Source organism: Lynx rufus, unplaced genomic scaffold, assembly GCF_022079265.1.
Source record: "Lynx rufus isolate CCGP_SWC_20201006 ecotype Redwood Valley unplaced genomic scaffold, mLynRuf1.p SCAF_16, whole genome shotgun sequence".
Classification (NCBI taxonomy): Eukaryota; Metazoa; Chordata; class Mammalia; order Carnivora; family Felidae; genus Lynx; species Lynx rufus.
This window is the reverse complement of record NW_025814830.1, coordinates 38,690,366-38,717,964: the sequence shown is the minus strand read 5'-3', so window position 1 is coordinate 38,717,964 and position 27,599 is coordinate 38,690,366. Positions and strand designations below refer to the sequence as shown.

The window sequence follows — 27,599 nt, the reverse complement described above, 5'->3', positions numbered from 1 at the left end:
AACAGGGAACCAACCACAGTAAGATACCACTGCACACCTACTGAAATTAATCAAATGTACAAGACTGATAAGACCAAGTGTTGCCAAGGCTATGGAGCAATTAGAACTCTCACAGATGGCTGGTGGGGTACAAAAATGGTATAGTCATCTTAGAAGACAGCTTAGCATTTTCTTTAAAAATTTAAAGAAATTAAATTTAAAAAATTGAATGTCACTGAAATGTCCACCAACTGGTGAATGGATACCACGTAGCATACCATACATGGAATACCACTTTGCAAGAAAAGGAAACTACTGGTTGCATCTCAAAAACATTATGCTAAGTGACAGAAACCTGTAAGAAGTGATTCCATTTCTAGAACATTCTAGAAAATGCAAACTATGGCAATAGAAAGCAATTGAGTGGTTGTGTGGGCCAGGGTCAGAATGGGGATTGACTGACTGCAAAGGGGCATGAAGGAACTCTTTGGAGCAATAGAAGCATTCTAAAACTTGATGTGACAGTGACTGTATATTTCCTGAAGTGGGTGAATTTAATTGTATGTAAATTATTCCACAATAAAGCTGTTTAAAAAAAATAAGATGATTAAAAAACTAGTACTGGGAACCCACTTTTAGAAAGTATATTATGCATCTGCAGGCCTGAAAAACATACAGAGGCATGCATGCTGTGGGTGCTCAATAAATGCTTTCAGAATACAAGAGAAGCTTCATGCACCAGTCAGCAGTTCACCACAAGGAAAGCCCATTCCCTCTAAGACAGCCAGGCTTAAGGTTATCCTCGTCTGCCATCTGGTGGCCTCTCGGCATCCTTCAGGCCCCATGTCACGAGGCTCTATGGTTGGGCTTAAATGTAGTGGAGGGAAAGGAGGACTTTCTTTCCTCCTGGAAAATCTAGTGTGTGGACAGGGCAAGTTGGTCAGAGGTGGGGGCATAGCAGGACTCCTAGGTCCATGAGAAGAGGGATACAGCCTATTAGTGACGCAGAAAAAGTGCTTTGGTGAAACAAAGAGGCAGAGTGAACACAATTTGGTATTTTTGCACACTGAGATCAAATACCATATAAGACAGGGTTTCTTTCGGGGGGTGAGTAAGGTGAGGGAAAGAAAAGTTTAGGGAAAGCAATGGGGTACGCAGGAAAACTGATCATGTGGATGCTCAGAGTGAGTTGGGGGATGTTCAGTGGGGGTGGGGGGGGGTTGGCAAGGAGAATTCTAAAAGGTAAGAGGAGCCCCTCCTTGGATAGAGAGGCCTTTGGAAGTCTGGGTACAAGAGTCTCTTCTCCTGGGCTTTCTGGCCCCTCAATCCTACTTCCAGGAAACATCTCACAGATAAACATCTTCATGGATGTGCTACAATCCTGTAAAGTTTGGGTGTCACAGCACCACTGAAAATAAAGGCAAATTTCGGGAGGTGGATGGCTGAGGGACCCACCCAGTTCTCCTGGACACTGCACACCTGGCCCAGGTTCCATGGGCCGCATGGACAAGCTCAGGCCTTCTTCTTACAAAAAATGGAGTTGGTCACCTCTGTGGAACACAGATAAGTGAGTGAGTGAATGCTGTGTTTAAATGTTTATTTATTTTTAAGATGGAGAGAGAGAGTGAGAGGGGAAGGGGCAGAGAGAGAGGGAGGCACAGAATCCAAAGCAGGCTCCAGACTCCGAGCTGTCAGCGTAGCACCTGACACGGGGCTCAGACCCATGAACCATGAGATCATGACCTGAGCCGAAGTCAGACGCTTAACTGACTGAGCCATCCAGGCGCCCCTTGAGTGTTGTGTTTAAATGTCAGTAATAGATGACATTTAGTCTAGGGGACAATGGGTGGGGCAGGGACTTTTACATTCACAGTAGCTGGTGGCCTCGGTGGTCAAGATCTCGGAGCTCCTGGGCTCCTGGCATCCAGATTTTCTACTTAGGAGAGCATGTGGGGCTTGTTGAGAGCCAGGTGTGGTTAACATTTCCCAAAGCACCCTCCTTCAAAGGGAGGGGGGAGGGAGGGTGGGGATGGGGTAGAGGTGAGGAAGAGGGGGTGGGGCCCCAGGCTCAGTGGGGTGTGCACTTCCATCGGGGTTTGCCCATCCCGGGCTTCATTCACTGAGTATGTCTAACATGAGAGGATGTATGGGGGGCTTGGCAAGTGATATGCGGTAGGCCCTTAATAAATGTTTGCGGGCTGGCTGGCTTGAATCATGCGTGAATGGCTATGTGAACGAAGGCAGAAGCGACTAGCTCCTCAGTGGGTGTGTATGAGCATATGTGGTAGACTCCCACCTGCACCCAAATGCACCCCTCCACCCTCTCACCCTAGACAGGGATGTAACAGGGAGTTACAGCTCTGTGTGATTTTCCTCCGCCTCCTTTAGCTCCTGTATCTTCTGGGGTAGGGTCTTCGTCCAGAACTGGAGCCTGTGGGACTTCAGGGCTCGGCCCACCGCAGGCTGCAAGTTCAGCTGTAAGTATTGCTCTTCCTGGTCGAACACAGGCCAGTGGGGCAGCCCCTTGCCGTTGGGGTTCCTGTAGACATGCCCTCCCAGCAGGGCAGGGGAGAGTCACTCTGAGCCCTGCTGAGCCCAGACCTGGCACCCCAACTGGAGTCAGGCAAGGTACCAAACAAGCTGGGTGGGCTTGGGGAATGACAGGGGGATGTTTCTAGACTTAGGAAAGAAACTACCTCCCACTAGAGTGTCAGCTCCACCTGGGCAACCTGGGCTGTTTTTTCCCTTCCTGTCAGAGGGAGGCTCCTGGAGATGGACTGAGCGCTCAGCACCCACAAGGCCCCTCCCAGGCTCCTGAAGCTAGGGAAGGAACCACCATGCAATTAAGGAAACATGTAAGCTAATAAGACACAACAGAAAAGGGGGACCTTGAATGGTTCAAGCCGCCGCAGCCCCTGAAGGTTGAGGTGGGGCGTGCCAGCTCACCCATTTCGAGCAAAGTTAGCCCAGTACTTCATTATCTTCCTGCTCAACAGCTCTTCCTCCTCAGTGACTTCAACTATAGGGAGCAAGAGGACAAGGGTCCAGGTGAGCGAGCGCCAACCCCGGCCCAGCACACGGGTCAGCCCCCACCTCACTCGCCAGCCCGTGTGCAACTTTTCCCTGGCTGCTCCCCTGCCCTCTCAGGCTTGGCTCTCTGCCCACTCTCCCCGCAGCCCTTGGAAGCCATGCCCTCTCCCCGCCCAAACTAGGCTCATCTCTGTTCTAGAAGGCTCCCTTCTTCCTTCTGACATTGCAAAATCACTTAAGAAACAAATATGCCTTTCAAACACCCTCCTCTGCACCCATGCCAGGCATCCATGGTTGAAGTGGGGAGAGGTGGAGGGAGAGAAGGCCCCAGCCTGGAGAGTCTTGGACTCCAATTCTAGCTCAGCCTTTCTAGCTGTAAGATTTGGGCACCTGATTCTTTCCTCTCTCTCATCTCTACAGTGAGGGCTATCACCCTCACTCAGGGACCCAGCCAAGGCCCTGTCCCGCATTCTGAGAACGAGGGGTCTCTGAGGGACCTCACCCAGGAACACTTACCATAGCCTTTCCAGAAGGCAGTTCCGAAGACAAAGAACATCTCATCACCATGGTCTGCCCTCACGTGGGGTGGCTTGGTGTCCTTGAAGAAGCTGGGCCGATGTTGGAACTCATAGAAGTAGACGGGGGCATGCACACCTAGAGGGTGAGGTGGACAGGCCGTGATATGGCTGTCCCTTCCCTGGGGCCGTCCTGCATTACCCATGGTGACGAGAGAGCTAGGTCCAATGCTGGTTGGAATCTGAACAATGGGGTGAGGGAGCCACTGGCTGGAGCAAGAGCAGTGGGAAGGACCTGAGTTCAAATTGTGACCTGGATTCAAATTGTGTGTGGTTTTAGGTACGTCACTGAAGGTCACTGAACCTCAGTTTCCTCATCTGTAAAATGAGGAATGTCTCTTAGGTTAGCCATGAGGATTTACTGAAACAAGGGACATCACGTGCCTGGCACCTATGGGCCCAATAAATAGACATGAGTTGGGACCTGGACACCAATAGACCTTGCCAGGGACCTACAGCTCTGAGCTGCCCCCTTATTGGTCTGGCTTTAGTTACAGATGTACTCACGTTGAAAACTGGCTACTTGGAGTGCAGGGATCACGAAGATATAGTCCCCCATCATCTCATGGAACTGGACCTGGAGGGTCTGTGGGTCTGCACTGTCCCCTAAGTACTCCTCCATCAATATGTCAACAGACTGAGGAGGCAACACCTACCCCAGGTGGATCAGAAATAGTCAGGTTAGGTGGGCTGGTGGCAGCAGGGAGGCAGCAGGGTCCGGGCTGGGCAGACGGATCCTGGAATGGTCTAGGGAATGCAAGGAAGGGGCCTAGCTCCAGGGTGACCCAGCCTTTGCTCATGGGAGACAATGCATGGACACGATATCTTGGGGATAGGTCTTCCCTGCCTCTGGACTGGAGTAAAGGCCCTCTTCATTGGGGCAGGACCCCAGAAGCCTCACCAACATTGCCAACATATTCCGCAGAACAGCCTTCACAGTCTCTCTGTCCTTCTGGGTGTCAGAGATGTCCAAGGCCTGGATAGTGGGGGAATCTCAAGTTGAGGGTAGGATGGGCCTAGATAGAGCTATGAAGCCCAGAGCCCTGCTCCCCAAAGGACTCCTGGCACCTGGGAGCTTGGGGCTGAGCCTCACCGAGGAGATGAGCCAACCGTACTCATCGTTGTTGACACCAATGATGCTGGGGACAGGTTGAAAGTCGGCAGAGGCCAGCAGCTCGTGGGGGTGCCTGGGCAGGAAGGTCCCATCCACCACGCCAGGGATGAGCCTGAAGGGCTGAGAAGGCCCACAAAGTCAAGTCCCTTTTTCTGATGGCTTCTGGATCCCAGTCACTCCTTCCCAGCTCATCCAGGACACCCATACTCTCTCCCTCAGGAGGTCCTACAGCTGGCTTAGCATCGCCTGGCCTCAACTTCCCGCTCAAGACTGTGAGGACACCAATGTGTGGAGATGGAATAACTTGCCCAGGGAATGAAAGGGATGTGTTCCCCACACCTGTCAGTCCTTTTCCTCCATACATGCATCCACTCAGCCTGACCTTATTAATGGCCAGAATCTCCTCTTCACTCTTGCCCCTCAGGCAGTCCACCAGTGCCTCTGAGTCAATCTGGCCACAGGCAGACATGTTTGCCACCATCTGTAAAGAGACCAGGCAGGGGCTGGCTCATCCTTCCAGGCAAGGGTGAATGATTTGTCTAAGGTCCCAGCTGGGGGCAGGTGCACCACAAATCTCACAGGTACTAGGGCAGCAGTTTTGCGGGCCATAGAACATGCTCAGCCTCTGCAATGGCAGAGTTCTGTGGATTCTGATCCCTGAGCCCCTCCGCCATCCCCGGAGAGGTGGCGGTTTCCCAGGTGCTCTGATGGCAGGGTAGTCCTCGTTGTCCTCATTTAACAGAGTAATGGAGGCTGAGAGGTAAAAGATGAGGCAGCTTCCCACAGTTGGGGGTACTCACCGTGGAGACCACATCAGATGAGCTATCAATGAGGCTGGGCAATAGAGCCACACCACTCTCCATGATGGCACCATGGAAGAGTCCTTTGGACATGGGGGACAAGACATGTGAGGACACACTTGTGCCACCTGCAGACTCGCCAGAAATGGTGACACGGCCAGGGTCTCCTCCAAAATAGGCAATATTTTGCTGGACCCAGCGTAGCGCAGCCACTTGATCCAGGTAGCCCCAGTTGCCGGTTGCATGCTTGTCTCCAGTGCTGAGAGTGGCAGGGACAGGGATTATGGGGCTGTCCTGGCTTCACTCAGCCGGCATTGCCCTGCCCAACCCCAGGCTCACCTGAAGAAGCCCAGTACACCCAGGCGGTACTGAATAATGACCACCACCAGGTCCTCAAAGGCCGCCAGTGCAGAGCCATCATACATGGAAGCCATGCCGACCGTAAACCCACCACCGTGGATCCACACCAACACCTGGGGAAATTAAAGCACAGACACCATGTGGCTCCCATCCAGCCACTGGGGCTGCTACCTAGACTAACCACCACTTTGGCTCTGTCTGCCTAACCACATAGATAGAACGCAGGCAGGGCAGGGTGGTGTCTTCATGACCTGGGCTGAGGGTGACCCAATCTATCAGGAAAATTTGGCTTCTGATATTTTGGGGCCCTCTCCTCCTGGCTCCATTTCTCCCAGAACTCTCTCTGATGTGGAAAGAAAAGGGGCATCATCCCACATGCACATTAATTAAAAGTTTCTCCACTCTCAGGGTTCCTGCGTGGCTCAGTCAGTTAAGTGTTGACTCTTGACTTTGGCTCAGGTCATGATCTTGCAGTTTGTGGGTTCAAGCCATGCATCAGGCTCTGCAATGACAGCACAGAGCCTGCTTGGGATTTTCTCTTTGCCTCTCTCTCTCTGCTCCCCTCTCTCTCTCTCTTTCTCTCAAAAGTAGATAAGTAAACAAACAAAAGTTTCTCCATTCTCATAAGCCCAACAGATACAGCACCCGAGTGGGTCTCCTGGGCATGAGTTGGTTGGGTGAGCCTTGGGTCCAGCCCAGGGCCACAGCTTGTGACCTCCGGGAGCAGTCAGGGTTCTATGACCCCATGCCCAAGGGTCAGCCATTAATGTTGAGTAAGAAGCACTCCCTTGGACCCACTAGTGGGAGGCTTCTCAACAGGGTCCACGCTGCAGCAGTGCCCAGTCTGATCTTGTTCTTTCTGATCTTCTTGCAGAAGAAATGTCCTCCCATACCCCAGCCAGCTAGGGCCTGGCACTCACGGGCAGATTGGAGCCTTCCCTGGCGTGGGCCGGTGTGTAAATGCTGAGGTACAGGCAGTCTTCAGACATGGAGGTGAAAGGCAAGGTCACATTCAGCAGTTTCAGAAATATCTCATTTGTGATAGTGATGTTCTGCAGACACCTAGTGGGGCCGTACCACGGTCAAAATGAGATCCTGGGCCCACATTTTCTCCCAGCCTCCCTCAGTCCCACCTCCCCTGAGAACTTGCTCAATCATGGTCCTTCCCTAAATCCCCTCTGCACCAAGTTACAGGCCACAGGCTCTGGTGAAGCTGTGATTGAGCCCAGTCTTCCAGGGAGGCCTCAAGGTTGTAAGGGCCTTGGATACCAATCCTCCTGAGGCTGGGAAATCTTGACTTTTGGGGGTCTCTCTGAGACCCATGGGTTGCATGTGTTGGTAGGCACCACTGTCTTCCTGTACTCAGGCCGGGAGCAGGGGAGTAGCCCACACACATGTGCTGCCTGCATGAGTGGATATTAATTTCTCACGAGAAGAGCAGTGGGGCATCCCTCATCTCAAGTCAGACTGTCAGGGAACCTCATCACTCCAACATGGTTTCCAGTAGCAAGAACATACGCAAGCCCTTTGGCCAACGGCAGTTGGCCCTGCCACTGGCACGGTAACTGCACACAGTGGGGGTCCTCTACTCCTCAGGGATCTACAGTATCTGCTGCTGGAGTCAGGGGCTCCCATAGGGTTCATGGAGCCAACTCAACCTCTCCCAGAGACACCTTCCCTGGTGGCAGAGAACACTTGACATAACTAGAACCTAGGCACATCTGTATCTCTGCTCATCCCTTCAGCACTTGGAGCTAATGCCCCTTAAGTGCCAAGCCCCGAGCCTGGGAAAGTTACTTTGCCCTTCCAAGCCTCTGCATGCTCGTGGAAAAAATGCACGTGAGGACCCATCAAACTCAGAGGGGAGACTGGCTGTGGAGGCTTAGATGAAATGACAACTGTAACCTGGCCCAGAGTACCCTCCACCCCAGGGACTGGAGTTCCTTGGACTCCCTGCTTACATAGCTGGGTGGGAGGTCCCGTCCTTTACACCACTCCAAGATTCAGGGGGCTCAGGGGGTGCAAATCGCAGTGGTCCTAGAGGCGGTTTAGCAAAGGGAATTCCCAGGAAGGTGTGGACCCCCACATCAGTGCCTTTCACGTGGATGAGGCTCCCCCGCACCTGCCCCGTGTGTGTGGTCCGGATGGGGCTGGCAGAGTCCTGGCCTGTGAGCAGAGAAGTGGACATCAGGGTTGAGTCTACCAATTAGTTGCCCTCCCAGGCTACTAATGTTGCCCTCTCCTTCTGGTCTTCAGCTCAAGGGACTCTGACTTATAAACACTTGCTTTACAAATGTCCTGCCTTTAACCTTTGTGTGTCTACTCTCCCACCACCCCCCCCCCCCACTGTCCTTGCTGGGTCTGGCCCTGGCCTTTTCTACCACACTCAGTGAGGCTCCTTGGGACTTAGCACCTGGTTGACCTCCAGGAGCTTCAAACATATGGTCACATAAGCTTGAAGGGGTGAGAGTGTCCTTTCTGCTGACAGTGAGGCAGTAGAACTGTGGCAGTTGGACACCCAAGGCTCCTGTGCTTAAGGATCTCATGCTCTAGGTGGCAAGAAATGACATAGAGAAAGCATCCTTAGAACAGGTGCACCTGGGTGGCTCGGTCGGTTAAGCGTCCAACTTCGGCTTAGGTCATGATCTCTCAGTTTGTTAGATCAAGCCCCAGATCGGACTCTCTGCTGTCAGCACAGAGCACGCTTCAGATCCTCTGTCCCCCCCTCTCTCTGTCCTTCCCCTGCTCATTCTCTCTCTCTCCCTAAAATAAATAAATAGTTAAAAAAAAAAAAAGCAAGCATCCTTCAAACAAAGTGATGATGTTATGAGGGGAGTACAACCTCTCCTACTGTGGGGATCAGGGACGGGAGGAAGTGACTGAAAGTCACCTAACACAAGGGGCCAAGCTGATATTCTTTTTTTTTTTTTAATAAATGTTTATTCATTTTTCAGAGAGAACGTGTGAGCGAGGAAGGGGCGGGGGGTGGTGGTGGTGGTGGGTGGGACATAGGATCCAAAGCAGGCTCTACGCTGACAGCAGAGAGCCCGGTGTGGGGCTTGAACTCACGAACTGTCAGATCATGATTTGAGCCGCAGTCGGACATTCAGCTGACTGAGCCACCCAGGTGTCCCCAAGCTGATATACTTAACAAAGAATTTCTACAAATGAGTAAGAAATATGCCAGCTGCATGTACTTGGTGAAAGAATAGGAAATGATGAGACAATATGTTCAGACAGAGTAAGGAATACAAATAAATGGCTCATACACACACGAAGAAGTGTTCACCTCACTCGTGCTAAGAGAAACGCTCATTGAAATCTCACTGTGACGTCAACAACTTACTTTGTCACAAAAAGCAAGACAATCAGACAATGTGTGTTTTCTATTGGAAGAGTCCATAGCGCTATGTGAAGTAGTCTTGCCCCAAAACATGACAAAGCAGAACGTAAAATTGAAATCTGGTCAAGCCTTGAGAATATAAATGCATGAATACAAGTTGACAAGCATACTGGGGACAGAGAAATAGTTAAAAGACACCATATGGATATAATCAACGAAGGCCAAACTCTGGGATCCTCTCCAGAACAATGTAACAATGTAACTACGAAATTATAAAGAAAATAAAAGAGAAGCAGAGGAAGATGCTGAAGATTAAAAGAGATTCACATAAAAAAAGATGGATAATGGGGCTCCTGGCTGTCTCAGTCAGAGGAGCATATGACGCTTTATCTTGGGGTCATGAGTTCAAGCCCCACGTGGGGTGTAGAGATTACTTAAAGAAATAAAACTTTTTTTTTTAAAGACCAATAATAACAAATGTTAGTAAGGATGTAGAAAAACTGGAACCTTCACATATTGCTGGTGAGGAGATAAAGTGGTGTATATGCTTTGGAAAAATATCTGGCAGTACTTGAAAGAGTGAAACATGGAGTTACCATATGACCCAGAAATTCTACTCCTAGCTATAAACCCAAGAGAATTGAAGACATATGTCCACACAAAAACTTGCACATGAATGCTCATAGCAGGATTACTTATAATAGCCAAAAAGTGGAAACAGTCTAAATGTCCATCAACTGTTAAATGGATCAATAAAATGTATCATATCTACATGTTGGAATATCATTCAGCACTACAAAGAAAAAAGTACTGAGCATGCTACAGCATAGATGAACCTTGAAAACCTCATGCTCGGTGAAAAAAGTCAATCACAAAGGATCACATATTGGATGCTTTCAGTTATACAAAATGCCAAGAATTGGCATATCCATAGAAACATAAAGCAGACTGATGGTTGCCTAGGGCTCAAGTTGGAGGAAAGGAGGAATTGATGTGGTGAACTCTGTGAATATACTAAAAACCATTGAATTGTACACTTAAATGGGTGAATGGTATGCTATGTGAATCATGTCTCAACACTGTTATAAGAAACACGTCTACCAATTTCCAAAGTATGGACCTTATTTGAATCCTGATTTAAAAAAATATGTAAATACCATTTATGAGATAATACAAAATAAGAACATTTGGCTAGATGCTTGATTGCATTAAGAAATCATGATATTGGGGGCTCCTGGCTGGCTCAGTCGTTAAAACATGTAACTCTTGACCTCAGGGTTGTAAGTCTGAACCCCATGTTGGGTATAGAGATTACTGAAAAATAAAATCTTGGGTAACCTGGATGTCTCAATCAGTTAAGCATTCGACTTCAGCTCAGGTCATGATCTCGCAGGTTGTGAGTTTGGGCTCTGTGTCGGGCTCTGTGCTGACAGCTCAGAGCTTGGAGCCTGCCTCAGATTCTGTGTCTCCCTCTCTCTCTGCCCCTCACCTGCTCACACTCTGTCTCTCTCTCTCGAAAATAAACATTGAAAAAAATTTAAAAAATTAAAAAATCTTTAAAAAAAGAAATCATGACATTGTTTTATGTCTATATATTCCTTTTCTTTTAATAGGAGATAAAAAATCTACACGTGATGTAATATCTGGGATTTGCTTCAAATAATGGTGCGAGGGAGAGGTGGTAGTCTAGACAAAACCAGGTTGCTCAGGTCGTAATTACTGAAGGTAGATTATGGATACAGCAGATTTGTTATATTATTCTACCAGAGACTGGAAGCCCTTTGATGCTGTGTGGCTGCAGGCAGCCCTGAGTTTGTACCTTGGGGTACAGGGAGGTATCCAGTCAGGCTCCCCATACTCCTGGTGTTAACTTCACTGGCTCCTGACTCCCTGGAGCTTTCCCTACGGCAGGTTCAGGTTCTGCTTCTGCAGAACTTGGCCAATCTGAACCTGGTTCCATAATAAAAAGGGAAAAAACAAACCCAAAAAACAACTCTGGGGATTTATACCACCTACAGATCAGAGACAACAGGGGATGAGGGACCTTGAAGGTGGACCCAGAAACTGAGTCCTGAAAGCAAGGAGGAGCTTCAGGATGGGCAGTCACACCTCCCTGTCTTTTCTCATGCACTTCCCTTTACCCTGAACAAAGGTCGTTCCCATTTCTCCATCTGTGGGAATCCTGACCGTGCACCTCCACAAGGAAGCTCTCCTGGGTTTCCCAATCACAGTTTATTGCTTCCACTCTTGAGCCCCCAACACCCTTATCAAAGAGTGAAAGGAGTGTCCTTCCACTCTTCTTTCAGAAGGACATTGAATGCAGTGACTCCAGGTTTGAAGAGAGGGTTGTTGGTATTGTGGAGGATGCCCAAGGGGGCCTGGGCCGAGGGGAAGTGGCCATGCGAGTGCCTGCCTGTCACTGGTTTTTGCATGTTCAGTCAGGCTCTCCTGCCAGACCCACCTTTCCCTTCCCAGCTTGCCTGCCTACCTCTACCCAGATCACTTATCAGATCAGCATGGATCAATATGCTTGATGCCGTATCATGTGGATAAGATCAGAGTCAGCACTCACAGGTTCCACAGAGGGCAACTGAGCAATGTTTTTCCAAGTCAAAGGCCCACCCCTCTCCTCAGTAACATGCTGCCTACACACACACAGTTCCTTGCCAGGTGCGATATCTGTCCATGTAATTCACTGAGGCCACTGGCCTCCAATGCCTGAATGTTGTCATAGCAAAGGACACAATGCTGAAATATCCCTGATCAGAGGCCAGTTACATCAAGGATCCTTGAAGAGAAACCGTTCTATGCAACAGTATGAGGAAGCTCTACCATGTACAGGTATAGGGAAGTCATCCCCTGTGTCAGGAAGTAGAAAAGCCGGGTGCCAGAAAGGGAGGGAATTTGTGATCATTTAGGTGAAAACCAAGGATGTGTGCACAAATCCATTCTTCGGTAAACTGAGCAGTGTGTAAAAAGCCCTGGGGACCTTGAGGGAGCCAGGGCCGGATGGGACAGGAGAGGGTCAGACATATCACCTATGCCCTCTTCTGGCTTGTCTATTATTTCTTCTTGAAAGTGGGTCCTATCCAAAATATTAACACTTTTAATCGTCCTGCTGGAAGGTCTTGGTGACCGCTGAGAGCCTGGTGAGCAGCTAGTAAGGGTGGAAGTGGGGTGGGCCGTGGGGAAGGGATTAATGTGGATGTCTCCAGGGCAGATTCAACTGGGAAGAGGGAGGACAGTCAGGTCTCACAGGTGGGGCCGTTTTGGGTGAGAGGATCACACTGGCCAGAGGGGGCACAGGAGCTGCAGACACCGAGGCATGGTGCCAGAATAGCCTAAACTACTGGTAACCTGAAGCTGACACAAAGTGCTCTGTGACACCTTTGCTCTGAGGCCAAGAGGTGCCATCACTCCAGGTGGGTGCATGGGGTGAAGAGGAAACAGACAGCCTCTTTAGGATGCAGAGGCAGGGGGCTTGGGCTTGTATAGCCAGATTCCCCAAGGGCCAGTAACCTTGCCTGGGGCCCCTTTAGAGGGGTCTTCAGTGGGTGCCAGGACGCTCTTCTGGCCAAGGGCACAACACTCAAAGCCAAACCGCATCAGGAATATTATTACTGGTATTTTTCTTCGGGGGCAGCGCCGGCTCCACCACAAACACTAAGAAGGAAACATCCCAAATGATGCCCCCACCCCCAGCCCCGCCTGCGTCACCAGGCGCTGCTCAGAGCTCCTGGCCCTACTTGCATCACTGGTGTTGTATGCTCAGACAGCCCCAACTCTCTCTGTGCCTGTGAGGGCCCACCCCCCGGTTTCCGGACAATCGCTCCAGCATTCAGTCTGGTGCAGGTTTCCTTCACTGTGGTTCTCCACCCGTTCCCACCTCTCTGGGACCTTCCCTCCTGCAGCCTCAGGTCCTGACTCTGCAGAATCTGGCAAGTGCGACCCCGTCCCTTGCCACCCCTCAAGGGAGCCTCACCCTGGCCCAGGACGAGAAGCAGGAGTCCACAGACCACGGCGTTCAGACACCCGCGAAGTAGGTCCAGTCGCATGGTCTACCCAGTGCACAAATGCTGTTTTCACCCAAAGACAGCCCAGAGGCTGCAGTTCTGTGAGTGCCTCCGGCAGGGCACGGAGTTTGACCTAGGCTGGAAGTAGGCGGGGCTAGCTGGGAAGGGAAAGGCAGGAGAGCCTGCTGAACACGCAAAAACCAGTGACAGGCAGGCACTGACATGGCCACTTCCCCTTGGCTCCGTCCTCCTTGGGCATCCTCCACAATACCTCCACGATACCAACGACTCTCTCCTCAAACCTGGAGTCACTGCATTCACTGTCCTTATAGTCACAGACCTGATAAGGGTGCCAGAGAGTGGGAGCAATAACCTGTGATTGGGGGACCCAGAAGAGATTCCTTGAGGAGGTGCATGGTCAGGATTCCCACAGATGGAGAAATGGGAGTGATCTTTGTTCACGGTGAAGGGAAGTGCATGAGGAAAGTCAGAGAGGTGTGACTGCCCATCCTGAAAAGCTCCTTCTTGCTTTCAGGACTCAGTTTCTGGGTCCATCTCAAGGTCCCTCATGGCCTTATTGTCCCTGATCTGAGGGTCTCCGTGGACCTCCTCTCTATTCAGTCAGAACCTACCTTTTGAAGTGCACGCATGACTGTGGCATTATCGTAAAGACAACCCCAACCCAATCCCACGGCTTTCCACCCCTCCCTCCCCTACCCGCCAAGATCGAGCTCAAGGTCATTTATCTATTTGACAAACATTTAAAGAGCGCCTGTTAGTCCCTGTGCTGGGGACTCGGCAGGGCACTCCCGGGCCCTAGGTGGAATGGGGGGGGGGGTGCAGGCGCGTCATTGGGAGGTTCCGAAACGCAGTAAACGGTGCCAGCACAGAGGGCATTTGGTACGGGAGCGCCCGCCCAGCCTGAAAGGCAGACTTCCTGGAGGAAGTGGTGCCTGAAGCTACTCCAGGCCGTCTTTAGTGTCCCCGAGAGTCAGCCGTGGCCTCCGCCGTCCAGCACCCTGCGGGCTCGAACGGCCAACACCGCTCGAGTGGCTTCTCTGTGTATTTGCCCAGCGGACTGCATTTCTCCGGGTTAGCGCACAGAGTGAACCGAGGCCACGGCTCCCCTCAAACCCCAGAGCTAGAACGGTTGGTGCTGCATGTCCCTCCTGCGACCCCGTCGCCACGCCACGCCCCCTAACCGTCCCCCGGAAGTGCTCCGGTAAGAGCGGAAGTGCACGCCTACTGCGGCCGGCAGCGGTTTCGCGATGGTGGGGGGCGGCGGGGTGGGGGGCGGCCTCTTGGAGAACGCTAACCCCCTCATCTACGAGCGCTCTGGGGAGCGGCCGGTGACCGCGGGCGAGGAGGACGAGCAGGTTCCAGACAGCATCGACGCGCGCGAGATCTTCGATATCCGCCGCTGCTAAGCGCGGGAGCGTTCGCGGGGCCCTGGGAGGGGGCTGAAGTGTCCAGTAGTTGGTAGAGCTGTATCAGGGCCAGGCATTCCCGGCGGAGGGTTCTGAGTGGGTCAAGGGGCAGACTCCCTTTTCCTTCACTTGCCACATTTGATTCGCTCCATCAATGACCCGGAACATCCACTGACGCTGGAAGAATTGAATGTAGTCGAGCAAGTCCGGGTTCAGGTGAGTCGTTCCCAGCGTCTGAGGGGGCAGGTTGTTCGGGAGAGTCAGAAAAGTCCAGCAGGCCACCAGGAGGCTGGCCTTCTCTCAGCTCACGGACTCCTCAGGGGAACTTGGGAAGGGGGGGATTGCTGTGCCCATTTTATGGATGAGGAAACTGAGGCCTGTAGAAGTTAGACGATTTGCTTGAAGCAACACACTAAGGAGGAGGGAGGGCCTCCTCCTGAGATCTCATTACCTCAACCAGGTGAGCGACCCCGAGAGCACGGTGGCCGTGGCCTTCACACCCACCATTCCGCACTGCAGCATGGCCACCCTTATTGGCCTGTCCATCAAAGTCAAGCTTCTTCGATCTCTTCCCCAGCGTTTCAAGGTGAATTGGAACTGGGGCCCAGGGGTGGAACAGGGGTGAGCTTCTGCTACTGAGGAGGACATGGAGAGCATGAACATGGACATCAAAGTGAGGCCAGCCAGGATCCCAACAAGCAGAGATGAAACTGGGAGGAGCCTTTACACTTGAATGGGAGAACAAGTATAACGGCCTGAGCTGAAAAGTGCAGAAAAATAGTGAGTTTGGCAGGAAGGGAAGTAGATAGATTTGGAGCAGGGATGGGGCACAAGCAACCCTTTAAATCAACAGCAGTCAGCCAGTTCTTTGGAAAGAGATGATGGACCGGCTGTGGGTGGGTGTGGGGCATAATGGAAGGTCCAGAGTCCACAGTCATGATTAGGACATAGGATCAGTGGAAGGTGGTGAATGGGGGAGAGGGGACAAGGGAGTAGACAGGGATGAGTGCTCAGGCCTCACCTGTCTCCCTCCCAGATGGACGTGCACATTACACCAGGGACCCATGCCTCAGAACACGCAGGTAAGTGTGGGCTGATGTTGAGGCATTGGCCCTGTGGCTTCCCCCTTGCCATGGTGGGTTGTAAGGCAAGATGGAAGGAGGCCAACTGGGTGGGTGACTCCTCATTGGAGGTGGCAACCTAGAGTGAAGCTGGCCTGACTTAAGTCTCCTGTGCTTACCACATTCTTCCATCCCTGCCCTTTTCCTCTCCTAAGTACACAGGACCAGAGTGTGCCAGACTTTATAGTACATGAGGCAACAGACATGAGCAGCCAGGTGGAAGGGAGCTCAATAGGGTGGGATAGGTGTGGGTTCAGGTGGTTTGGGTAGCTTGGTCAAAGCTCTGGGTCCTGGGAAGGAGGTGACAGTAGGTTGGTGCGAGTGTGTATATGCATACAAAGGCTTAGAAGTCGGGTTGGCCGGCAGGCTGGCCAGAGCCTGGCTTTGATCCTCCTCTATTCCTTCTTATCCAGTGAACAAGCAGCTTGCGGATAAGGAACGGGTGGCAGCTGCCCTAGAGAATACCCACCTGTTGGAGGTTGTGAATCAGTGCCTGTCAGCCCGCTCCTAAACCTGGTTTTTTGCCCCCAGCCACACCCAGGGCTCATGGCCTTGTTTTCTTGGATCACTGACAATGAGAAACTAACATTTTGCATTTTGTAATAAATCCTTAATTTATATTCATTTCCCAGCACGTCTCAGATTCTTTTTCACCTTGATGGGGTCCTTCAGGGTTTGAGAGGAGATGGTGATTATGAGTGCAAGTTTCTTTCTTTCTTTTTTTTTTTTTTTTTAAATGTTTATTTATTTCTGAGACAGAGAGAGACAGAGCATGAGTCAGGGAGGAGCAGAGAGAGAGGGAGACACAGAATCAGAAGCAGGCTCCAGGCTCTGAGCTGTCAGCACAGAGCCTGACGCAGGGCTCGAACTCACAGACCGCGAGATCATGACCTGAGCCGAAGTCGGATGCTCAACTGACCGAGCCACCCAGGTGCCCCATGAGTGCAAGTTTCTATACAGGCTGGGTTGATGAAATGCAATTCATTAAAAACATTTTTTTTAATGTCTGCTTATTTTTGAGAGAGCGAGAAAGAGACAGACTGTGAGTGGGGGAGGGTCGAGAGGGAGACACAGAATCTGAAGCGGGCTCCAGGCTCTGAGCTGTCAGCACAGAGCCCGACATGGGGGCTCGAACTCATAAACCGTGAGCCAGATCATGACCTGAACCGAAGTTGGATGCTTAACCAACTGAACCGCCCAGGCACCCCAAGATGCAGTTCATTTTTAAAATTTCTTCTAATGGTTGATTTCTAGGACAAGTTGGAAGTATACAAAAAAAATTGAAAGAGTAGTGTAGTGAACACACGAGTATACCCATCAATTCAACAGTTGTTAACATGTTGCAACGTTGGCTTTAGGTGTGTATGTATAATATAACTGTATTTAAGAGTCAACTGCAGACACATGACCTTCACGTCTAAGTACTTCATCCTGGTCTCCTAAGAGTAATCCTGTATAACCACAATACTGTTATCTGGCCAAAAAATGAAAAATTCCCTAATACTGTCTAATATCCAATCATTCATGAATTTCCCCAAAATGTCATTCATAGTTGTTGTGTTTTTTTTTTTTTTTTTTTTAATCAGGCTCCAGTGAAGTTTCATGCATTGCAATGGTTATCTCTATAGCCTCTTCTAGAACTGTCTCTCCACTCCTTATCTTTTAATCTTTATTGACACTGACTTTTTCTAAGTCAGGTGAGTTGTCCTGAAGAAGTTCCACAGTCTGATTTGCTCCGTTGTCTGCTATGTTTGTATAAACTAGAAGTTGATTGAGTTCAGGTCTGAGTTTATTAATGAGAACCTTGCCCAAGAGTGTTGTGTGTGTCCTTTAGCATCCACCAGTAGCTGTGTTATCCCTGCTTGTCTCACTGTTGGTGACACTTGCTCTGGTTCCCTTGTCAGGGCAGTGACAACAGGTTTCTCTGTGGAAAGGAACCTGAAGTACCCTCTCCATCAGCAACCCCACAGATGTGTGTTACTTCAGGTGCTGAGGTCTGGGGCCTCTGCCTCCCTCAGCCCTGTGCCCAGAGCACAGATGGTCACCAGGACAGACCCCGGGGCTTAGATCTGGGATCAGCTAGTTAGGAACCGTAATGCCATGATTTCCTGCCTCAGTTTCTTTCTCTGGGGATAAGTGGGGATATTAAAGAGCATGTCCGCTTCATCCCTGCGAAAGCTGAGGTGTGATTGTGGGCAGAGATTTCCAGAGGCTCTTCAAAAATCTGTTGAGGGTCTGCTGACAACACTGAGCCTGACCTGAGAGTGGGCATTGGCTGAGGGCTTTGCATATACTACCTAGTCCGTCAGTCCTCCACCCAGCCCTGTGTAGCAGTTGCTACCCTTTATTATCCTTATTTCATAGGTGAGGAAACAAGCTTCTGAAATAAATTATTTACTCCCCAAGACCTCAGCCAGGGAGTAAAAAGGAACCTAAGCAGTTTAGCAGGTACTGCTCAATTGGCAAGGGGTACTGTTGCCTGAATGGAAGGGCCTGTGCCTGCCCCACCCCCTCAGTCCCCAATTCTAGGAGAGAGTGGCTTCATCACCCAGTAACCAAGATCTGGCTGCTCATGCTTAGAGAGGTGAAGTCATCAGCCCACGTTGCCCAGATTCTTCATGTGTAACGTGGGCATAGTTGTGACAGTCACTTGGGACTGCTCTGTGAAGATTTAAAATGGATCTGCACCTATTTCAGGTAATTTTCCAGGCACTGTACCTCCCGCCCCTTTCCATGGATGAAGAACCTCAGCGCTCCAGAGAGGCATGGTGTCCAACCAGGGTCCCTCAGGCCCAGGGAGTGTCCCCGACCACCTGTACCCAGATGTAGGTTTTACCATGTATGTACCTCTGTACTGACAACCCCAATCTAAGGTTTCTGTGGTGTCTGTTCGGCTTGGGGGTGGGAAGTCACTGGGGAGGCAGGTGTCACTGAGTCATTCAACTGGCCCTCCTGGCAGCCACGCCATGGTGGGCAAGGGACATCAAGCTGCTCATGTCACAGCTGGCATATCAGATAGTCCCCTTGTCAGTCTTGACTCATCTGTTCGTGGCCCCTGGCTGCTGCCTGCAGAGACACCATCTGTGAATCCTTGGGCTAGTGCCCAGGCAACTTTCTGGAACTCCAGCTGTTATACATGGGTATGAGATAGGGGTGGAGTTTTAGGTCTCTGAAGCCCTCTGTCAGGTGTATCTTGCTCTTCTATTTCTGGACTGTGACTTCTCAGGCTTGGGAACAACAAATAGCTGGTGAGATTGACCCAGGGATTAGATGACATGTATGAACATGCCCAGCTATGTCTGTGCTTATTGTCACGCCCACAGCAAAGGGCCTGACACATAGTAGGTAATTAGTACAGGTCAATGGGATGAATGAATGAATTGAGCCTTAGAACAAAGGAACTGGGACATGGGGGCTGTTGTGTGAGGAGGGCTGGGGATACTGGTACCCAACCAAGTTCCCTTTATGACCTTTTGCTACTGGAAGGAGGGGGAAAGGTGTGGGTCCCACAGAGGGAAGGTGGGTATGGGGGAGAGGGGGAGGGTATCTGCATTGCCCCTCTTCTGGGCAGATCACTATTTTGGAGAGAACAGAACAGAAGCAGGAAAGAACAAGCAGGAGAGGGCCACAGATTGACTCAACCTGTCCTGTCCACACAAGAATGGTAAAAGTGTTCCTATTGAGATACGACTACATGCCAGACCTATGCCAACCACTTTACTTTTGCATTTCACGTTATTTATTTCTTATAACAACACCCATGAAGACATTATCCCTGTTCTACATGGAGGAAGCTGAGGCTCACTCAAGATAAATGAACAGAGGTGAAATAGCTAGCAAGTGGCAGAGCTGAGATTTGAAGTCTGGGCTGTCCTAGGTGTGTTCCAGACTCAGTTTGCTCCTTCTGGGCAGCCAAACTCAGCCCAGAGAGCTGAGAGGACCAGGAGGTGGGAGTGGGGGTGTCTCAGAGTCATGTCCTGCTCTTGGTTCCTGGGGCCCCTGGCCATACCTAGGCTTGTGGTGTGTCTGGCCTGTTGGGGGAATGCTTGGGGCCTGACTGGCCTAATGTGGATGCAGTTCCCTTGGCAATGAAGAAACACTGCTGAAGTCAAGAGTTCAGATTACTTGAGGGGAAACCCAGCCCTAATTCCTTGCATGGCTCCCTGCTGGGAAGGGTCACAGCTACCCCCACATACCTACCCTGTGCTGGACATGCAGGGGTTATTTTCAGTGGCAAGGTCATGTGTGAGGTGGGTAGGAGTGCCATAAGCAGTCCATCCAGGATTCCTGATGGGAAGTGTTTTGCTGGCTCTTGAGACTTGCGTCCTGACGGGAGGTTCAAACCACAACTCCCTCTTGCCACTGGACCTCATCCAGGAAGCCAGAGCCAGTATAGGGTTGCCAAGGCCTCCAAGACCCCAGGACCATGGGAAAGACACAAGTGGGCAGGCCACCCCTCAGTCTAGCCCTTGCCTACTTTGGGGACCTCAAGATCAGAGAGGCCCTCACAAACCCTCTCTTACTTACTTAGCCAGGCCCTCCTCACTCCAAGGCCCTCTTCCATGTTGCCAAGGAAACTAATACAGCAGCCAGAGAACCCCACCCAGGTCTCCATGGCAACCTACAACAGCCCACTAGGATCCATCCATCCGTGATGTCACCTGAGCCCTGAATGGGTGCCCCCACCCCAGCTACACTCATCACAATCAAACGTCAGAGTCTGATAGCAGATCCCTGTCACAAAGTACCTCATAGCCGGCCTGCTCCCAATCTCATACACCCTAGACATGAGCAAGGGGGGAACAGATCATTTTATAGCTGGGCACCCTGAGGCTGGGAGAGGAAGCAAGACCCAGGAATCTGGAGGCAGAGCCAGGTCTAGAAACCAAGCTTCCCCATGACATCTCCCCTCTGCCCTGGCCCCCACCCTAGGTCTAAGGAGGGGGTGAGCTCTGGGCAGTGGTGGCATCAAGTGGTGGCTAATTCCATCCTCCCAGCCCTGCCCCAAGGGTGCTCTACCCCTTGCCCCTCCTAGATGGGAGTCTGAACTTCCAGATCCTGTTATATGCCCTGAACAGTAGGTCCTTATGGGGCTAGAGGGAAGGAGAGAGCCATTGAAGACTTAAAGTGGCTGGATACAGCCCTGACTCTGGTCCAGTCCCACCCACCCCATCCACTCTTGCCGCCATCTGACACCTATCTGCCAGTATTTCCCCAACTTTGGGCAACCTCCAGCCTAGGAGCAGAACGACCAGGAACGGAAAGGCCAGGAGCAGAAGGGCCAGGGCCAGGTATTTTTAGCAGAGTTGTTGGCAGCTGTCTGGAGGGTGCTGGGAGGTGAGGTGGTGCTGAGTTCATCCTTTCCCTTCTCTGGGCTTGTATTCCTTCCCCCAGAATCAAGTATGCACCTCTACCTGCAAAGCACTGCCAGAGCACCTCCCTTCCCTGACTCCCTCCCCCAAACAGCTCTCCATGTGCCCCCAGGGGCTCACATTTTGACACTAGCCCACACCCTGAAGGGGAGGCGCATCAGGTAGAACCTTCAGCTCCCCAGGACAGGGAGGGGAGTAGAGAGGACTTGGTGCTAAGACCAGAGGTCCAGATTTAGGACCCTTATGTTTTAGCTCAGATATGGGAGGGTGGGGAGTGGGTGTCCTGAGCAGAGAAGGGTCAAGTCTTTCCAGCCTGTATTGGTCTGCTTGTTTGGGCAACAGGCCAGGGCTGGGGGAGAGCAAAGGGAGAATTCACTGTTAAAGGGCCAGAACTAATTTTTCCCCAGAGGGGAGTTGGCACAGTGGGCCCTTCCGGTTTTCCCCCTTGACCCCCACCCACGATGGTATCCCCAACTTCAAACCCCTCCCCCGCACCATTCAACCTATCCCCATTCCTTCCGCCTCCTTCCCTGCCTCCCACCACAAACGCTCAGACCCAGGCTTTGTCTGCCCAGTCTGGTGGGGCGGGGTCTCGGTGGGTGCGAGGTCCTGGGAGGGGGTGGGGGATTCCCCCGAGGGGGAGGGGACGGACACGTCATCCCCCGCAGCAGCGGGGACGTGGGCGAGCGCGGGGGGGGGGGGGTGGGGGCGGGGGCGGGCAGACGCTTAAATAGACAGCTCTGGAGCCCGGGGCCCAGAGCGGACTGAGGAGGCGAAGGCTGCAGCAGCGTCGGGTGTCCGAGCCAGGGTCTGCGAGTGGACTGTATCGGGGCCTGGAACCTAGTTCTGACCGTGTCCGTGTGCGGGTGGGTGAGTGTCCTGGTGTAGCAGGGTGCGGGTGGTCGCACCGTCCGGGGTGCGGATGGACGAGTCGGGAGAGTGGCTCAGGGTCAGAGCGCCTTCACAGCCGGGAGGGGACTGCGGCAGGTCCTCGGCTCCAGCGTCCTGCCTGAGCCGGGGATAGGGCAGGCGCGCCAGGGGTCCGGCCTCCCACACCCTGTACACCACGGCTTACCCTGCCTTCCCCACTCCCGTTCCCCAGACGGCGTCGGGCGCGATGACTCTGAATGGCGGCGGCAGCGGAGCGGGCGGGAACCGCGGCGGGGGCCGGGAGCGCGAGCGCCGTCGGGGCAGCACACCCTGGGGCCCGGCGCCCCCGCTGCACCGCCGAAGCATGCCGGTGGACGAGCGGGACCTGCAGGCGGCGCTGGCTCCGGGCGCTCTGGCAGCGGCCGGGACCGGGACCAGGACCGGGGCCCAGGGTGCGACGCTCGAATGGCACGAGGGCTCCTCCGAGTCGCTCAGCTCAGGGGGCAGTGACTCAGACGAGAGCGTCTACAAGGTGCTGCTGCTGGGGGCGCCTGGCGTGGGCAAGAGCGCTCTGGCGCGAATCTTCGGTGGTGTAGAGGATGGGCCTGAAGCAGAGGCCGCAGGTGAGGGGCTGGGACTATTCAAGGGAGGGGAGATGCCAGGGTTGGGACTGAGGGCTACAGGGCTGGGGAACTGGATTAAAAGCCGCACATACCGTGGGATTCTGAAGGCATTTTCAGAACCATGCTTCTACTGACCCGTTTCATGGTTGGGGAAATTAAGAGAGGGGACCTCCAGCTCTTGCTAGAGGGAGAGATGCCCGGAGTAGAAGACCCATACCTGAGACAACTCTTAGGATAGGAATGGGACATCCCTCCCTGCCAGGGCTGACAGGAACACAACCAGAGGGAGTTTCTAGGAGAGAGCCCTGGGTGACAAAGGCTCTAAGAATATGACAGTCACTATTTTAACTCAGGCCACTGTGGTCGGAGCTACCTTGGGGCCAAGACATCAGGATTGGCCACCCAGGACATTGGTAGCTTGGGGAAGAGGTGTCTAGGTGAGGATCAGGAAGGCCCCCCATGCCCTCTACTTCCCACTTCCCAGCCCTGTTATTTCTGTTGTCACATAGTGGCCATAAGTGGAGGGAAAGGTTAGGGGGGCTCTGGAGTGGAGTTGGAAGGGGTGGCCAGAACAGTAAACCTGGGACATGGTGTGGGGGGATGGCTTCTTGCAGCCAGCAGGTAACCTGACTACTAGTCTCCTTCCTAGGGCACACATATGATCGGTCCATCATAGTGGATGGAGAGGAGGCATCACTCATGGTCTATGACATCTGGGAGCAGGTAGGCTGCAGGCTGAGACCCAGGGCAGGGTGGGAGCGTGACCCAGGGGATAGAGGCCTGCTGATAGTGGCAGCCTTGTAGCCTGGGGGCATGAGAATTATTGGGTAGATATGTGTATATATGTGTTCCCCAGGATAGTGGCCGCTGGCTACCTGGTCATTGCATGGCTATGGGCGATGCATACGTCATCGTGTACTCAGTGACAGATAAGGAAAGCTTCGAGAAGGCCTCAGAGCTGCGAGTCCAGCTGCGGCGGGCACGGCAGACGGATGATGTGCCCATTATCCTAGTGGGCAACAAGAGCGACCTGGTGCGCTCTCGAGAGGTCTCCTTGGATGGTGAGCAGGGAGCGGGTCGGAAAGGGAGGAACATCCTAACTGGGCTGTGGTCCATTCAGTCTTGGCTCAGCTCAAGTCCCTGGGGATCATGAGTGGCTAAAAATGTTCAGGAAAAAAACTTGAGGGGGAGAGAGAGAAAACTGCTGCCCTCCCACTGGACTCTCAAAGGTCCAAGAGGGCTGGGGAAAGGACCAAACGCACGAGGCGAGGTGGAAGCTGCTGAGCACTGAGCTGGGCCACCACAGGGTCCTCGTCTCCTGTCCCTTTTGGCCCTGGCCTGACAGACAATGGGTGAGGAGAGCGTAGAGAACTGGGATAGGAGGTCACAGAGTGGATTTGGGGCCAGGACCAGTCTTGGCATGGGCTTGTGCCTGGGGAGGATTCTCCCCTCTTGGGCTCAGCATTCTCCTCTGTGACCCCCCAGAACTGAGCCCCTCAGAGGAACCTAGCAGTGACTTGGTGACATTCTCCTTCTAGTTTCACTGGTATATAACACCAAACCATGAAGCACTAAGCTGCTCAACAAGGTTCTCATTCTCTTGTGTTGAGTACTGTAGCATTTCTATTTCAATATCTGACTTCAAATTATTTCAATAAATGAGTTTCCTTTTGTGGGCCTTTGTGAACTCCTTAAACGTGGGCACATTCTACCAGTTGGGTGACCCAGCAATGCCCTGGATCCTCTGTACAGGAGCTGCGTTCTATGTTTCTGGGGACCACCCAGGGATCCCCCTTCCCTGACCCTGAGATTCCTGAGTGGCAGCTGCAATGGGGTGACCAGGATTTGAGTGGACTTCTCACCCACCCACGCTTTGTTTAACCAGAATGTGCCTTTCCCCACCAGAGGGCCGGGCGTGTGCCGTGGTCTTCGACTGCAAGTTTATTGAGACCTCAGCAGCGCTGCACCACAATGTCCAGGCCCTGTTTGAGGGTGTCGTGCGCCAGATACGCCTGCGCAGGGACAGCAAAGAGGCCAATGCACGTCGACAGGCGGGTACCCGGCGGCGAGAGAGCCTTGGCAAGAAGGCAAAGCGTTTCTTGGGCCGCATTGTAGCACGCAACAGCCGCAAGATGGCCTTTCGCGCCAAGTCCAAGTCCTGCCACGATCTCTCCGTGCTCTAGACTCCACAGGCACATACTGTGTTGTGCATACACGTGGGTGGATTGGTGGGCTGGCCCAGCCAACTGCCCTAGGTGCCTCAGGGCTGGCTCGGACTCTGGGCGTACCCCACCTCATGGTTACGGACAGACAGACAGTGCTGCCCAGGGGGGCAGCTCCCAGTGACCATCAAGGGCTGGGCCCACAGCAATGTGTGTACAGGCCAGTGTGTGTCCCAAGCAGCAGCCTGAGCCCAGCCCGTGGGGCAGGCCTCTGTGTGAGGAAAAGACTCTATCTTTCTCCACACTTGGGGTGTGCATGCTCTGGAGGGAGGCTGTTCAGTGCAGTGGTTATTTGTTTACATGCAAATTTTTGTAATAAAGACTATTTCCTGATAGATCAGGGCTGTTAACTCTGTATTTCCTCCCAGTAGGGGGTTGTAGGAGGAGGAAGTGTTCTTGAGGTTAAGGGATAGGGCCTCACTGCCCTTCCCTGGTGTGTGGCCTTGATTATCCTAATATTTGAGCTCTGATATATTCAGCTGAATCAGAGCGGCAGGTGTGGTTGTGGCCTGGTTGGGGATCCAAGCAGCAGGAGGAGATAATAGCCCCTCCCAGCTTGTTATCCAGATTTTTCTCTTGCACTGGGGCCTAGCAATGCCCAGCTGATTAAAGGTTCAATCTCTCCACTGTGGGTCAGGGAAACTGAGGCTGTCTGAGGTACCATGCCCTGCCCCAGGTCTCATGGGCAAACAAGAGCCCTGGGTCTGGCTGGGTCCTGGGCTGGTGTCTCCGTCCTGCTCCCTGCTGAGAGTGGCTGGAAAGTTGCTTAAGTGGGGTAGCTGTGGAAGACTTCTGAGACTCCCTGGCTGGGAAAGAAGGAGGCTAGTGTCTGAGGCTGGGATACTGAGAAAGGGAGGGCCTCACTCTTCTCTCCTCTGGGAGGGGCCAGGCCAGAGCATCCCAAGCTTAGCACTGGCTAATGTGGTGTTGGCAGGAACAGCTCCCTGGAACCCTCCCTGCCCGGAATGAGAGGCCTTGCATTGGTGTGGGAACGTGTGCCTGTTTGCTGATAGCTGGCAGTGTGCCTGTCTCCCCACCACCCACACCAGGCACAGGTGACTGCTGGGACTTTACCTACATTGTTTCAGGAATGAGTATCTCCATTTGGCAATTATAGATGGGGAACTGCAGCGGTTGACTGAGGTCACACAGGTAGAAGTGGCTGAGTGGGGACTGGTATACTAGTCTGCTGGTCTCCAGAGCCCAAAGGCAGCCTAGGGCGAGGCTTGGTCAAGGGTCCATACAATTCCTTCATTAGTTCAATTTATTTATTCCACAGACTCCTAGGTGCTCTTGCAACCTGGTTAGAACACTGCAGTTGTTCATTGGCAGAAGGTGTGAGTTGTTCATTGGCAGTTGTTCAACGTGCACAACCTGCAGTGTGCAGAACCCATCTTGGCTGACGCATGTGCTCCCCAGGGCGATGTTAAGTGCACAGAGCTTTGCCGCTCCCCACTCCCAGCCTGCAACATACTTAGAGGCATGTGGAAGGCATGGTTTTCTCAAAGCAAGTGAAGGTCCTGAGGCCTGAAGAAAAATCCAGGCCTTCCTGGCTCTGCTACTTATTAGCTTTGTGACCCTGGGCAACCCACTCAGCATCTCTGTGCCCCAGTAAGTGACATGGGAACAATGCCCCTTCAGAAGGGAGTTAGGGTAATAGTGAAGGTATGCGCTCAGAGCAATGCCAGGTGCATAGTAGGAGCTTAACATACACGAGACCCCTTCAACCACCCCACAGTGCACTGCTTCGGGCTGTGGTGCCTGGGGTGCCTGAGTTACACTTGGCTTGTGGCAGACAAGGCTGGAGGCAGGTGAGGAGTTTCTGCCCATCCTCCAGATATGCAGTGGGAAGGACTCAGGGAAGACCATGGGAAACTCTGAGAACAAGGAAGGACTGGAGATGGTATCCCTGACCCTTCCCACACATCCTCCTTGTGGACTCCCAGGCCCCAGAAACTTTTCCTGGCTCCACTTGGCTGCCCTCATGGGGGGAGGGGCCTCTTGCAATCCCTGCAATTCCCTCAAGGTCACCTGAGCTGGCTCAATCTTCTCTTCCTTCTCAGAGGCACGAGACAGTCCATTTTCCCAGCCCTGTCAGTGTCAGCAGCTAGTGTGAACCCTTAGGGAGCCTCAGGGGATCTCAAAGGCTGCTGATTGCTCCACCCATTGGTCCCAGTGGTGGGTGGTCTAGAGCCCCAAATACCCAGTTCAGGTCATATTCATTTATCCTTCATGTGCAACCTCCTTGTTTTTGATCCAGTCAGGAGCTGCCAGGGCCAAGCAAGGGCAAGGTCATTACTGCGTCCCTGAGACTTGCCCTGGAGGGCTCCCAGTCTGATAGAAGAGACAATGGCAGTCTGGTGTCTTCTCTGCTCTGATAGAGGTAGCACATTACATGGGGTAGAGATTATTCCCAGAAGAGAATCCTGAACAAGCGTGGGATCCGAGGGAAGGTTTCCTGGAGAAAGAAATAGCTGAGTACTGAAGCCTGAGTAGATGTTCACCAGACAGATGAAGGGAGGGAAGGACATTCCCTACGAAAGGAACAGAGTGGGCCAAGATAGAGCTGCAGATGCTGGTACATGGAGGAGAAGTGGGATCGAGTCTGAAACCACAGAAAAAGAAGTAATGTCCAAGCCCAAAGGGCCAAGAAATACCCATTGGGCTGTGTAGGAATGGGAGAAGTGCCAGGCCAATGATCTCCCCACCTCCTGGGGCTGGCAGTCATGGATGCTGAGCAGCCCCCAGCT

General features: G+C 52.5%; 3 protein-coding genes across 4 annotated transcripts; 2 read left to right on the top strand and 1 right to left on the bottom strand.

The window, feature by feature from the left end:
* Window positions 1-1,725: 1,725 nt before the first annotated feature.
* Window positions 1,726-13,335, bottom strand: CES2 (carboxylesterase 2). Its single transcript, XM_047078532.1, has 12 exons — window positions 13,184-13,335; window positions 7,820-8,024; window positions 6,779-6,920; window positions 5,838-5,971; window positions 5,499-5,757; window positions 5,081-5,179; window positions 4,678-4,818; window positions 4,486-4,560; window positions 4,092-4,236; window positions 3,526-3,663; window positions 2,926-2,998; window positions 1,726-2,518 (listed from the first exon to the last, which is right to left on the bottom strand). The coding sequence occupies exons 1-12, from the start codon at window positions 13,254-13,256 to the stop codon at window positions 2,332-2,334; spliced, it is 1,671 nt and encodes a 556-aa protein (XP_046934488.1). The 5' UTR covers window positions 13,257-13,335; the 3' UTR covers window positions 1,726-2,331.
* A 981-nt stretch (window positions 13,336-14,316) lies between these two features.
* Window positions 14,317-16,386, top strand: CIAO2B (cytosolic iron-sulfur assembly component 2B). Its single transcript, XM_047078535.1, has 5 exons — window positions 14,317-14,624; window positions 14,778-14,857; window positions 15,102-15,227; window positions 15,678-15,723; window positions 16,176-16,386. Exons 1-5 carry the CDS (start codon window positions 14,483-14,485, stop codon window positions 16,271-16,273), a joined length of 492 nt encoding a protein of 163 aa, XP_046934491.1. The 5' UTR covers window positions 14,317-14,482; the 3' UTR covers window positions 16,274-16,386.
* On the top strand, window positions 15,234-25,164 carry RRAD (RRAD, Ras related glycolysis inhibitor and calcium channel regulator). 2 transcript variants are annotated; one of them, XM_047078534.1, is made up of 7 exons: window positions 15,234-15,421; window positions 15,678-15,723; window positions 18,460-18,587; window positions 22,237-22,627; window positions 23,277-23,350; window positions 23,484-23,688; window positions 24,533-25,164. In XM_047078534.1, exons 3-7 carry the CDS (start codon window positions 18,528-18,530, stop codon window positions 24,808-24,810), a joined length of 1,008 nt encoding a protein of 335 aa, XP_046934490.1. In that variant the 5' UTR covers window positions 15,234-15,421; window positions 15,678-15,723; window positions 18,460-18,527; the 3' UTR covers window positions 24,811-25,164. The 2 variants fall into 2 exon arrangements, with proteins under 2 accessions (XP_046934490.1, XP_046934489.1); XM_047078533.1 differs by having other exon boundaries at window positions 18,460-18,601.
* Window positions 25,165-27,599: the final 2,435 nt, after the last annotated feature.